The sequence below is a fragment of the Lithobates pipiens genome, unplaced genomic scaffold, assembly GCF_037356315.1.
Source record: "Lithobates pipiens isolate NorthernLeopardFrog02 unplaced genomic scaffold, aLitPip1_a1.2 Scaffold_8, whole genome shotgun sequence".
Classification (NCBI taxonomy): Eukaryota; Metazoa; Chordata; class Amphibia; order Anura; family Ranidae; genus Lithobates; species Lithobates pipiens.
Window position 1 is genome coordinate 147726163 of NW_027507903.1, and position 12289 is coordinate 147738451.

General features: G+C 42.2%; 1 protein-coding gene across 2 annotated transcripts in view; it reads right to left on the reverse strand.

The window, feature by feature from the left end:
- Positions 1-12289, reverse strand: part of CEP41 (centrosomal protein 41) — a 54291-nt gene that overhangs the window by 21726 nt on the left and 20276 nt on the right. Inside the window, exons 1-3 of one of the 2 annotated variants that reach the window (XM_077472961.1) lie at positions 12173-12289; positions 10960-11021; positions 6730-6802 (exon numbers count right to left, since the gene is read on the reverse strand). In XM_077472961.1, the coding sequence (XP_077329087.1) occupies positions 6730-6802; positions 10960-11021; positions 12173-12215 (178 nt within the window). In that variant the 5' untranslated portion in view covers positions 12216-12289. The remainder of the gene's footprint in view (positions 1-6729; positions 6803-10959; positions 11022-12172) is intronic. The other variant, XM_077472960.1, reaches the window with a different exon arrangement.

Sequence of the window (12289 nt, forward strand, 5' to 3'; positions counted from 1 at the left end):
GGGAGAGAATATTGGCACCAATGGGCACAGAACAGAAATGGGAATTCTTCAAAAAGACTGTTTGTGATCTCACGGCAAAGTATATTCCCACGGGCAATAAGTTTAAAAGGTTAAAAATAAAACCGATGTGGCTCACGGCCAAAGTTAAAAAAGCTATAAAAAAAAAAAAAAGAGCTTTTAAAAAATATAAAAATGAAGGAACGCTAGTGTCATTTAAATGTTCCAAGGAATACAACAGAATATGTAAAAAGGAAATCAAGGATGCAAAAATTCAAAATGAAAGACAGATTGCAAAAGATAGTAGGACAAACCCCAAAAAAATTCTTCAAATATATTAATAAGGTTAAGTCTAAGCACGTAGGTCCTTTGCAAAATAATCTGGAGTGGGTGACTGGGGACAAAGAGAAGGCTAACTTATTAAATACATTCTTCAGCTCTGTGTATACAAAAGGAGCGTGGGGTAGTCCATAATGGGGTGTCCATAATGGGGGTGGTAGTGACGCAGCCCCAAATCCACAATGGCTCAAAAGTGATATGGTCCAGAAATATTTGGACAGAATAAAGGTGGATAAAGCACCTGGACCTGATGGCTTCCACCCACGGATCCTAAAAGAATTGAGCTCTGTAATTTCAAAGCCATTGTATCTAATTTTTAGGGACTCATTAATGACAGGAATAGTACCACTGGATTGGCGCAGGGCCAATGTGGTGCCTATATTTAAAAAGGTAACAAAGTCTTTACCAAGTAACTATAGACCCGTTAGTTTAACTTCTATAGTTGGGAGGATACTGGAGGGATTAATAAAAGACCACATAGACGAGTTCTTGCAGGAAAAAAATATTTTGAGCAACAGACAGCATGGATTCATGAAAGACAGAAGTTGTCAGACAAACCTAATTTCTTTTTACGAGGTGGTAAGTAAAACCTTGGACAGAGGGGTGGCGGTGACGTGATATATTTGGATTTTGCAAAAGCGTTCGATACAGTATCAGTTTGTAAATGGATAGAAAACTGGCTAAAAGACAGAATTCAGAGAGTAGTGGTTAATGATTCTTACTCTGAATGGTCTAAGGTTATCAGTGGTATACACCAAGGTTCAGTGTTGGGACCCTTACTTATTGGGTCTGGGATCAAAAGTAACATTTCCCCGTTTGCAGATGACACCAAGCTATGCAGTGGAATAACATCCTTACAGGATGTTTCCAATTTACAAGCCGACCTCAATGCTCTGTCTAATTGGGCGACTATGTGGCAGATGAGTTTTAATGTTGAGAAATGTAAAGTTATGCACTTGGGGGGGCTAAGAATATGCATGCATCATACATGCTAGGGTGAGTACAACTGGGGGAATCCATAGTGGAGAAGGATCTGGGGGTTTTGGTAGATCATAAGCTCAATAATAGCATGCAATGCCAAGCTGCGGTTTCCAAACCAAGCAAAGTCCTTTCCTGTATTAAGAGAGGTATGTACTCCAGAGAGAGAGAAATCATTTTGCCCCTGTTCAAATCATTAGTAAGACCTCATCTGGACTATGTAGTTCAGTTTTGGGCACCAGTTCTCAAAAAGGATATCGGTGAACTGGAGAAAGTGCAGAGAAGGGCAACCAAACTGATAAGAGGCATGGAGGAACTCAGCTATGAGGAAAGATTAGAGGAACTGAATTTATTCACTCTTGATAAGAGGAGATTAAGGGGGGATATGATAAACATGTATAAAATATATAAGGGGTCCATATAGGGAACTTAGTGTCGAGTTATTCACTTTACAGTCAACAAAGAGGACAAGGGGGCACTCTTTACATCTAGAGGAAAAGAGATTTCATCTCCAAATACGGAAAGGTTTCTTCACAGTGAGAGCTGTGAAAATGTGGAATAGACTCCCTGCAGAGGTGGTTATGGCCAGCTCAGTGGATTGCTTTAAGAAAGGCCCGGATTATTTCCTAAGTGTACATAATATAACTGGGTACTAACATTTATAGGTAAAGTTGATCCGGGGAAAATCCGATTGCCTCTCGGGGCATCAGGAAGGAATTTTTTCCCCTGCTTTAGCAAATTGGATCATGCTCTGCTGGGGTTTTTTGCCTTCCTCTGGATCAACTGTGGGTATAGAATTGGGTATATGGGCTGGTATGATAATAAATATATAATTTTTTTTTTTTTTCAACCTGACTAACTAACTATGTAAGAACAGTTGGAGAGGCTTACAAAATCTGATTAGGATACCGGCAAGGTTCTGTCCTAAACCAAACATAAGCACTCAGATCACATAGGCATTTCTGTTTGGACATTGAGAAGGTAAAGGCTGTCCAGATGATTCGAATCTCAGCTGGTTCGAACTCTGCAGAACCAGCGAGATTCGAATCATGTATGGGCAAAGCTGAATGTACCCAATTTGATCAATCAACTTGGTGCAACCAGCCTGCCAAGTTTTACATACAATTAACCCTAGCGGCTGATATAGCCACTAGCAATAATCACTGAGTTCTCAGAGAATACAATGGCTCATGGGAGGGATTCCTCAACCCATTGGTTGCCATAAAAAAAAAAAAAAAAAAAAAAAAAAAAAAAAAATTAGCTTCACACTATTTTCTAGCCATTCCGATCACAGGATCCCCTTGTGTAGGACTTTGAGGGTGCCCCATAAGCACATACCTGAGACAATTAAAGTTGTACACACAGAGACTCAGAAGTACAGTACATGAGCACTTTGTCACCTTCAGAAAGCCCCTGTTCACTCTATACGGGCATTAGCTGTTCTATGTACCGTAGGGGAAATATTTATTGGATCCCCTGAAGATTTTGTAAGTTTGCCCACTTACGAAGAAATGAAGGGTCAATAATTGTTATCATAGGTGTATTTTTAAAATGATAGAGACAAAATATCAATGGAAAAAAAAAAAAACACCACACACACACACACACACACAGTTTATAAATGGAGTTGCAGTTCAGTGAGTAAAAAAAGGATTTCATCCCCTACCAACCAAAAATAATTCTGGCTCTTGCAGACTGGCTACAGTATGTGCTCTTGTGGTACGCAGATAAGTCCTGTCAATTTAAGAAGGTGCTCCTAACAAAAACTCGTTAGGTGTATATAAAAGACATCTGTCCACAGATTCTCTTTCTTCCATTCAAACCTCACCATCATGGGCAAGACCAAAGAGCTGTCAAAGGACATCAGAGATAAGAGACTGTAGACCTGCACAATGCTGGAATGGGCTACAAGACCATCAGCAAGAAGCTTTGTGAGAAGGAGACAACTGTTGAAGCGATTATTCACATTTTCCTCATGGGGTAAGGATGATTATGTAAGGGATCAGCCCAGAACTACAGTACATGGGAGGAGTTTGTGAATGATCTCAAGGCAGTTGGGACCAAAGTCACCAAACAAACCATTGGTAACATGATACGCCGCTGTGGATTGAAATCCTACAGCACTCTGTTCTTTTTCCTTCTTTTCTCCTTCCTTCTCTAGACTCTGTCTTTCCTTACTCCCTCCTACCTTCTTTCTGGTTCTTCTTTCTTCTCACTCTTAGGCTCGGTTCACACAGGGGCGACTCAGATCTGACTTCAGGTCGCCCCTAGTCGCCTCAGGTCGGACAACATTTAAAAATCAATGTAAGTGAATGAGAGCCGGCTTAATGCACGCTACTGAAGTCGCTCCGACTTCAAAAGAAGTTCCTGTACTACTTCAATCCGACTTGTACCCATTGATTTCAATGGAGATCGCCTCCAAGTCGGATGTCTGTCTATACGGAGGCGACTGACAGAATTATTAGCTCTGAAGGGGGAACTCCATGCCAAAATTATGAAAAAAATTTTTTGGGCTTGGGTTCCCCCTCCGAGAGCATACCAGGCCCTTGGGGGTTCCCCTTGGAATCCATACCAGACCTAAGGGCCTGGTATGCTCTCGGAGGGGGAAACCAAGCCAAATTTTTTTTTCATAAATTTGGCGTGGAGTTCCCCCTCCGAGAGCATACCAGGCCCTTAGGTCTGGTATGGATTCCAAGGGGAACCCCCTACGCCGAAAAAACGGCGTGGGGGTTCCCCCCAGATCCACACCAGACCCTTATCCGAGCACGCTACCCGGCCGGCCAGGAAAGGGGGTGGGGACGAGCGTGCAGCCCCCCCTCCTGAGCCGTACCAGGCCGCGTGCCCTCAACATGGGGGGTGCCTTGGGGGAGGGGGGGCGTGCGGCCCCCCCACCCCAAAGCACCTTGTCCCCATGTTGATGAGGACAAGGGCCTCTTCCCGACAACCCTGGCCGTTGGTTGTCAGGGTCTGCGGGCGGGGGGCTTATCGGAATCCGGGAGCCCCCTTTAATAAGGGGGCCCCCAGATACCGGCCCCCCACCCTATGTGAATGAGTATGGGGTAGAATGTACCCCTACCCATTCACCTGTGAAAAGTAAAAAAAAATAAAAACAAACAAACAAACAAACAAACACACACACACACGGTTAAAATAGTTTATTGCACAGCTGCGGGGGTCTTCTCGCCAGACTCCTCCGCTATCTTCTGCTAGCTCTTTTACTAGCGGAGGAGCCCGGCTTTCTTCCTCGCCGCCGGCCTCTTCTTCCGACTTACGATGTCACAGTCCCGGAAGATGCTGGGACTGTCACCATGTGACATCAACCGATGACCCCGCCCCTTGTCCCTATATAAGTCGCCGCGCAGCGCGTCCCTGGCATTGCGGCCGGAGAGAACGTCGAGGAAGAAGACAGAAGACCGGGCCACCGCCTGTAAAAGAGCTATAAGAAGAAGCAGTGGCCCGGCAGAAGAACCGAAGAGGGGGACAAGACCCCCGAAGTCGGAAGAAGAGGCTGGCGGCGAGGAAGAAAGCCGGGCTCCTCCGCTAGTAAAAGAGCTAGCGGAAGATAGCAGAGGAGTCTGGCGAGAAGACCCCCGGAGCTGTGCAATAAACTATTTTAACCCTGTGTTGTGTTTTTTTTTTTTTTTTTTTTTTTTTACAGGTGAATGCGTAGGGGTACATTCTACCCCATACTCATTCACATAGGTGGGTGGCGGTATCCGGGGGCCCCCTTATTAAAGGGGGCTCCCGGATTCCGATAAGCCCCCCGCCCGCAGACCCCGACAACCAACGGCCAGGGTTGTCGGGAAGAGGCCTTTGTCCTCATCAACATGGGGACAAGGTGCTTTGGGGTGGGGGGGGGCCGCACGCCCCCCTCCCCCAAGGCACCCCCCATGTTGAGGGCACGCGGCCTGGTACGGCTCAGGAGGGGGGAGCGCACGCTCGTCCCCACCCCCTTTCCTGGCCGGCCGGGTAGCGTGCTCGGATAAGGGTCTGGTGTGGATCTGGGGGGAACCCCCATGCCGTTTTTTCGGCGTAGGGGGTTCCCCTTGGAATCCATACCAGACCTAAGGGCCTGGTATGCTCTCGGAGGGGGAACCCACGCCAAATTTTTTTCAGAAATTTGGCGTGGAGTTCCCCCTTCAGAGCTCATTCTCTGATTGGCCACAGCAAAAGTCGCCTGGCCTGGGCCGACTTAAAGTTGTGTTGTAAGTCGCACCAGGTCATGTCTAAGTCGCGGTCAAGTCGTCTCCAAGTTGCCTCACAAAGTCGTCCTGAAGTCGTGTCGCCCCTGTGTGAACCAAGCCTTACAGACTCCATCCTTTGGGGTTGGTCTCAGGAATGGGGCCACCCATGGGAGGACTGAGTAGGTTGTGGTGTATGGCCTTTTTCCCCCTCCCTTATCACCTTAATTAGCCTTCAATATTATCCCAAATCACATGAAGGTTTAACTATAATTTTTATGTTTGTATTTCTCTTGGATTCTTCTGTAATACCCGATCATTCCTTAGCCCCTATATGATTGCTTTTGATTTCTTACACTGTGGCTTAAAACCAACACATTGAAACAGAAATACTGTAGTTTAAGGATTTAGAGAAAATCTGTAAAGAAGAGTGGACCAAAATCCCTCCAAAGTGTAAACCTGGTAACCAATTACAAGAAACGTCCTACGTCTCTGCTTGCCAACAAGGGTTTCTTCACCAAGTACCAAGTCATGTTGTGCTTGGGGATCACATACTTATTTTACTCACTGAACTGCAACTCAATTTATAACATGCGTTTTTTTTTCTGGATTTTTGGTTGATATTTTGTCTCGATCATTTAAAATACACCTATGATAAAAAAAAATAAAAAAAAAATAGACCCGTCATTTCTTTGTAAGTGGGCAAACTTACAAAATCTGCAGTGGATCAAATTATTTTTCCCCCACTGTTTATTGGTCAGTCTGCTCATAGGCACATGGTAATGACAGCAGGATCATCAACACAGAAGTTTCTTGACCCAGCCAGCCAGCTTTTCTTTATTTCAAGCATCTCCACTCCATACATGGTTAAAATTTTTGTGAGAGAAGAGTTTATTGAATTCAATTTTGTGAATCTGTTGGCAAGTAAGCAATTGTCAGCGATTACCCAGAAGAATAGCCCTAAGGCTGTTTTCTGAAAATGTGTAATGCATGATGGGTCAATATAACTACAATACCGACACAAAAAAAAAAAAAAAAAAAAAAATTGTACAGCAAGAAGCCAGCATTACATTGTCAGCCTTGTTATAGAGAGGGCAGCTGGGAATACAATGTACTGGGAGTTAAAACCATAGTTCATGAAATGAGCTGAAAACATAGTTCAACATCACTAGTATTTTCTCCAGGGAATCAAGTGACTGACATCCAATACTTAAACTGTTTAAATTTTTATTACCTTCGAGCCTCCGCAACTCCTCACTGGTAATTTCAGCATCGCTCTCTTCTGACACAGATGCCACTTGAACTACCTGTATATGATATTATATTACTAAGACTTTTTACTCTTCATTCAGCAAGACAGATCATCCCAGTAAGGGAAGAACAGTGAAAAAGGGGATTTGCGCAACGATGTTGAACTCTAACAATTGCTGTGTCTCCCACATTTTTTTTCCCTCCATACATTAATACCTAAACCAGAAAAGAAGAGAATGAAAAAAAAAAAAAAAAAAGAAAGAATGGCTTACCGATCTATTCCAATTCTTTAACTCAAAATAAATTCAATTCAGGTCAGAAGCCTAATTCCATATATAAAACCCACTAACTCCAGTTGTTGGGCAATCCTTTCCTCCAGCCTCAAATAACACATCTCCGCTAGTTATTCTCCCACCTGCAGAGATTTTATAGACTGCCAGTGTCTAGAACAGCCTTTCTCAACCTTTTCAACACAGAGGAACCCTTGAAATAGTTCTCTGGTCTCAAGGAACCCCTGCTAAAAATTTGAAATCTACAACTCATGATATGATCCATTAGTGTGATGGTCAGTGGGAAGAATGGTCCTTACACTTGTGGTCATTGGGAAGAATTACCTCCTTGCAGATAGCTAAAAAGATCAATGGTGAGTGGGAACAGATCTGAGAGGCAGAAATGGCCCAATGCTGAAGGAACCCCCAGCAACCTCTGGAGGAACGCTAGGGTTCCATGGAACCCTGGTTGAGAAGCACTTGTCTAGAAATTTAAGTGATTGTAAAGTGTTATTTTTATAGAAAAAAAAAAAAAAAACAACCAACATATTATACTTACCTGCCCTGTGTAGTGCTTTTGCACAGAGCAGTCTAGATCCTCCTCCTGTCGGGCCCCTCTTCGGCTCCCCTGGCCCCTCCCTCCTGTTGAGCGCCCCCACAGCAAGCAGCTTGCTATGGGGGCACTTGAGCTGAGCTGCAGCTCTCTGTGTCCATTCAGACATGGAGCCCCAGGTCAGCCCCACCCCCCCCCCACTCTCCTGATTGACAGCAGCAGGAGCCAATGGCGCAGCTGTGGTGTCTCAGCCAATCAGGCGTGAGAGTCACGGACTGCCAGGGCACTCGTGGACATCGCAGGAGAGATATGGGGCTCAGGAAAGTATAAGGGGGTGCTTGGGTAGCTGCTGCACACAGAAATTTTTTATCTTAATACAAAAAAAAAAAAAAAAAAAAAACTTAAAGGTTCCAGCTGCACAAAGAACCCAAGTAGTGATTTATAAACGCGGTTGTAAAAGGCAGGTGTTTATTTTTTATTATCTTAATGCATTCTATGCATCAAGATAAAAAGCCTTCTGTGTGCAGCAGCCCCCCCAATACTAACCCTAGGTCCCTCTAGATCTAGCAATGTGCACGAGTGCCTCGGCCATCTAGGACTCTCTCTCCTGATTGGCTAAGACACAGCAGTGGCAGCTCCCGCTGCTGTCAAAGTCAGTTAGCCAAAGAGGATAGGGGGCAGGGCCGAACCGCGGCTCTGTGTCTGAATGGACACACAGAGCTGCGTCTCGGGTGCCTCCATAGCAAGCTGCTTGCCGTAGGGGCACTTGACAGGAGGGTGGGGCCAAGAGTGCTGGCAAGGGACCTGAGAAGAAGGATTTTTGGCTGCTCTGTGCAAAATCATAGCACAGAACCGGTAAGTATAACAGGTTTGTTACTTTTGAAAAAAAAAAAAAAAAAAAAAAAAAAAAAAAGACTTTAGTATCACTTTAAATTGAGGACATGGAGCCAGAAATCACTGAGAGCAATACCATCTGTGGGTTTCATTTAAGATTTGTCGACAATACTTTATTAGAAATCTGCTCTACTGCCTCCCAACGTGTCTCCCCATATTAAATAGATTTTAAAAAGAGGACCTTAACTATCTTTTAAAAATAAATAGAGTGGTTGTACACCCGTAAAACAAAACCACACACATACACCTTCAAGACAAAGGCATAATGAGCAAGTATGCATAATATGAAATCACCTTTAGATCGAAGCCCCCGCAGTGATCCCGGCACACTGTTCTGCCCAGCGACATTACTCCCGTAGTTACTCCGGGTATTGCTGGCTCCGGCGCTGTGATTGGCCCGAGCTACGATGATGTCACACCCGCGCATTTGTGCCTCTGGTAATGGCACGTCAGCTGAAGCAATGGCACAAACAAGCCATTGCTTCAGTGGGCATGTGCCAATAACATTCTGGCATGCTGATACAGGGGATATCTCCTAAACAGTGTAGGTTTAGAAGGTATGTACAGGTAAGCCTTATTATAGGCTTACCTGTAGTAAAGAGTGGTTGTAAAGGATTTAACAACCACTTTTTACTACAGGTAAGCCTATAATTAAAACATTTATACAGCAACATGCAGGCTTAGAATTACCTTGAAGGCCATATTATTCTTAGTCTCCTCAGTGTTATCTTGAAGGCTATTTTTACTAAAGGCAGAAGATAATCTCTGATTTTACTTCCTGGAATAGTATTCCTAGTGCCATGACGATGCTTGGCAAATCCCATGTCAGCACACTCAAAGGTCTGATAATACATGTCCATTCAAGGGGGGGGTGCACTATTTTGTTTTTACATTTGTGCCCTACTATTTTGTCTAATGACATCAATCTGCAGGCCTGTTTTGTTTTTTGGGGGTGTTTTTTTTGCCAGAGATTATCAGAATTGCAGATTTGTCTTTATAATTAAAATACTAAATTAAAATACTAAACCTCCAAGTATCAGTACTGCCTGGACATAGAAGGGGGTATTACCCACACAAGGTTGTCCCGAAAAGTTTTCACTCAGCTGTGTTGTTGCAAGTGTTCTAATTACAGTGGTTCTCCACCATGTCCTCAAGTAAACACACACACACACACACACACACACACACACACACACACACACACACGCGGCAATGTTTTGGGAATTTCTCTTAGATAAAAAAAAGCTGTCCAAATACCAAGCCATTGAGTGATTTAAAGTAGGGCTGAAAGAACGAAAATTAATCGATTACTATTTTCATAAATCGATCGGCCAGCAACATAAAATGGGGTAAAAAAATAAAATTAGCCCTTTATAGTAGAAAAAGAGCAAATAATCGCTACTGTAAATATTACTTTCACTGTTCTACAGTAAAAAAAAAAAAATGAACCCCTTACAGTAGTGATTATCTGCTTTTTTTCTACTATAAAAGGGCTAATTTTTTTTAACCCCATTATGTTACTAAACGTCTTAGACCTAGTTCACTATGTGTTTATTGGTGCTTTTTGCAGAAATGCACTACAGTTCATTTACATAGTTTCCTATGGGACACGTTCACATCTGAAAGGGTCAGGACTTTTAAACGCAAAATGGTGCTTTATTGGTTCAATATACTTCAATGGAGAAGCTGCAGAAAAAGCATGCAATGCATTTTTTTGCTGCAATTTGTGTTTTTTTTTAATCTCCCCAAAGAAAAGGCAAAAATGCAATTTGCCGTAAAATCATGTGTGCAAAAATCAAAAACGCACAGCAAAAAGCACTGCAGAAACAGATCAAAAGCAAACTGCATAGGTTTGCACGGAGCCTTATGCTGGCCACACAGATCAGTTTTCAGATGAGAATATTCAGACAAAAAAATCTTTGTACATTCGCTGAATGAAAGAATTTTGTTTCAAATTTTCACTTGTTTTTAATATTCTGTTTTTAAAATGAATGTAATTTCTGAACGAAAACCACAAACAAACACTGTCTGAAAATTCCTTTGACTAAGAAGTTTTCTATTTCTAAATTTTCCTGTCACTGATTCAATGTGACCCACTTTTTTTTTTTAAGGGTATTAACCGATTAATCGAGACAATAAATTGGCCAAGTAATTGATTATGAAAATAATCGTTAGTTGCAGCCCTAATTTAAAGCACCTGTGCAAGATAAAGGAAAACCTGCAAACATGGCCTGTTGGGGGTACTTGAGGACAGGGTTGAGAGCCACTGTTCTAATACAACTTACAAGCCACTTAAAGTGTAGGAGGTTAGAAAAAATCCAAAGTATGAAGCAGTTTTCTTCACAGTAATAATGTCGCTTTGGATCTTTTCTAACCACTGGCTCTGATGATCTTCCTAACCCACTCATTTCTAAACTAGCACCATCATATTGTCCAGATGAGGCTCCCAAGTAATACATTGTGCAACAAATCAAATAGCTAAGAGTAGATTACGAACCAGCTGGGCGAAAGTAGTAACCTTGATCCTCTTGAAAAGTTCATCTTTTTTATATCTGTAATCTGGAACAAATAAGCAGGAAAGTTCATTTTATTTTTTTAATGCTAAAAATAATCATAGAGGCATAAAGAATTCATATTGCCAAAAATATTTGTACAATTGTAGCAAAGCATAATGGGTTATAAAGAGATTCCTTTTAAGACAAAGCACCTGCAAACAAGTATACTTGGACAGATTGTTAAACAACTTTGGCTATAGAGAGGTTACTGTGCATTAATACCATTTACTGATTGGTTGGTAGAGGGGTTATTGTGCATTATTACCATTCCCTGATTGGGTGCTAGAGGTTACTGCACATTAATACCATTTACTGATCGGTTGCTAGAGGTTACTGCACATTACTATCATTCACGATTTGGTTGCTAGAGAAGTTACAGCACACGATTACCATTGACCATTTGGTTGCTAGAGGTTACTGCAAATTAATACCATTTACTGACTGGTAGGTACAATGCCCATTCATACTGGTATGGCCAATGACTGTACTGTTGCATCTCCTACCTCTTGCATCTTCGGTATTCGAACAGATTCTATCAAATCAAAATTTACAGATGCATCTGGCCCTGGGTTGATGAAACCAAATAAATATTTAAAATGACCATGTTCAGCATATTTGCAAATAATTAATAGCAATTTAATTTCACTTCTTTAGAACACCACCACTGCTGTATTACCAGGACTGGTAAGATGAAACCTTAAATGGTATTGTCAACTTGGTTGAAACAACCCCTACAATAATAGCCATTCTAAATATCCGTATGGTTCAACCTGGGAATATTTAAAAAAAAAAATAAAAAAAAAAAAAGTGTAAATTTAAAATAAAATATAAAAGGGTTGCCATTTTCACTTGCCTTTGCAGGTTTCAAATCTCACAAAAAGTGTGAAAATGCATTTAAAAAAAGCAAATAAAAAAAACATTATTGCACATTTCATTATCCATTCATTTAGAGCATACATAGATTCTAAAATATCCACCGTGGTGGTTTTGCTCCTCTGCAGTTTAAATACTGCAACACTCCATCTCCAATAAGCATAAATCCAGCCATATTATTAAATGCATGCATCCATCCACAACAGGGGAGCCTATTAGATCTCTAAGTTAATCATGCACATTAGATGATCAATCACATAAAATTCTCAGCAGAGAGATTACCTGGTTCTGTTTGGCAGAGAGCTTCATCAGAGCTTTGGGACATTATTGATGAATTGGGTACATACACACCAGCAAAGGCAGAATCTGGTCTGCAGACAGAACCAACTCGGCAGGACT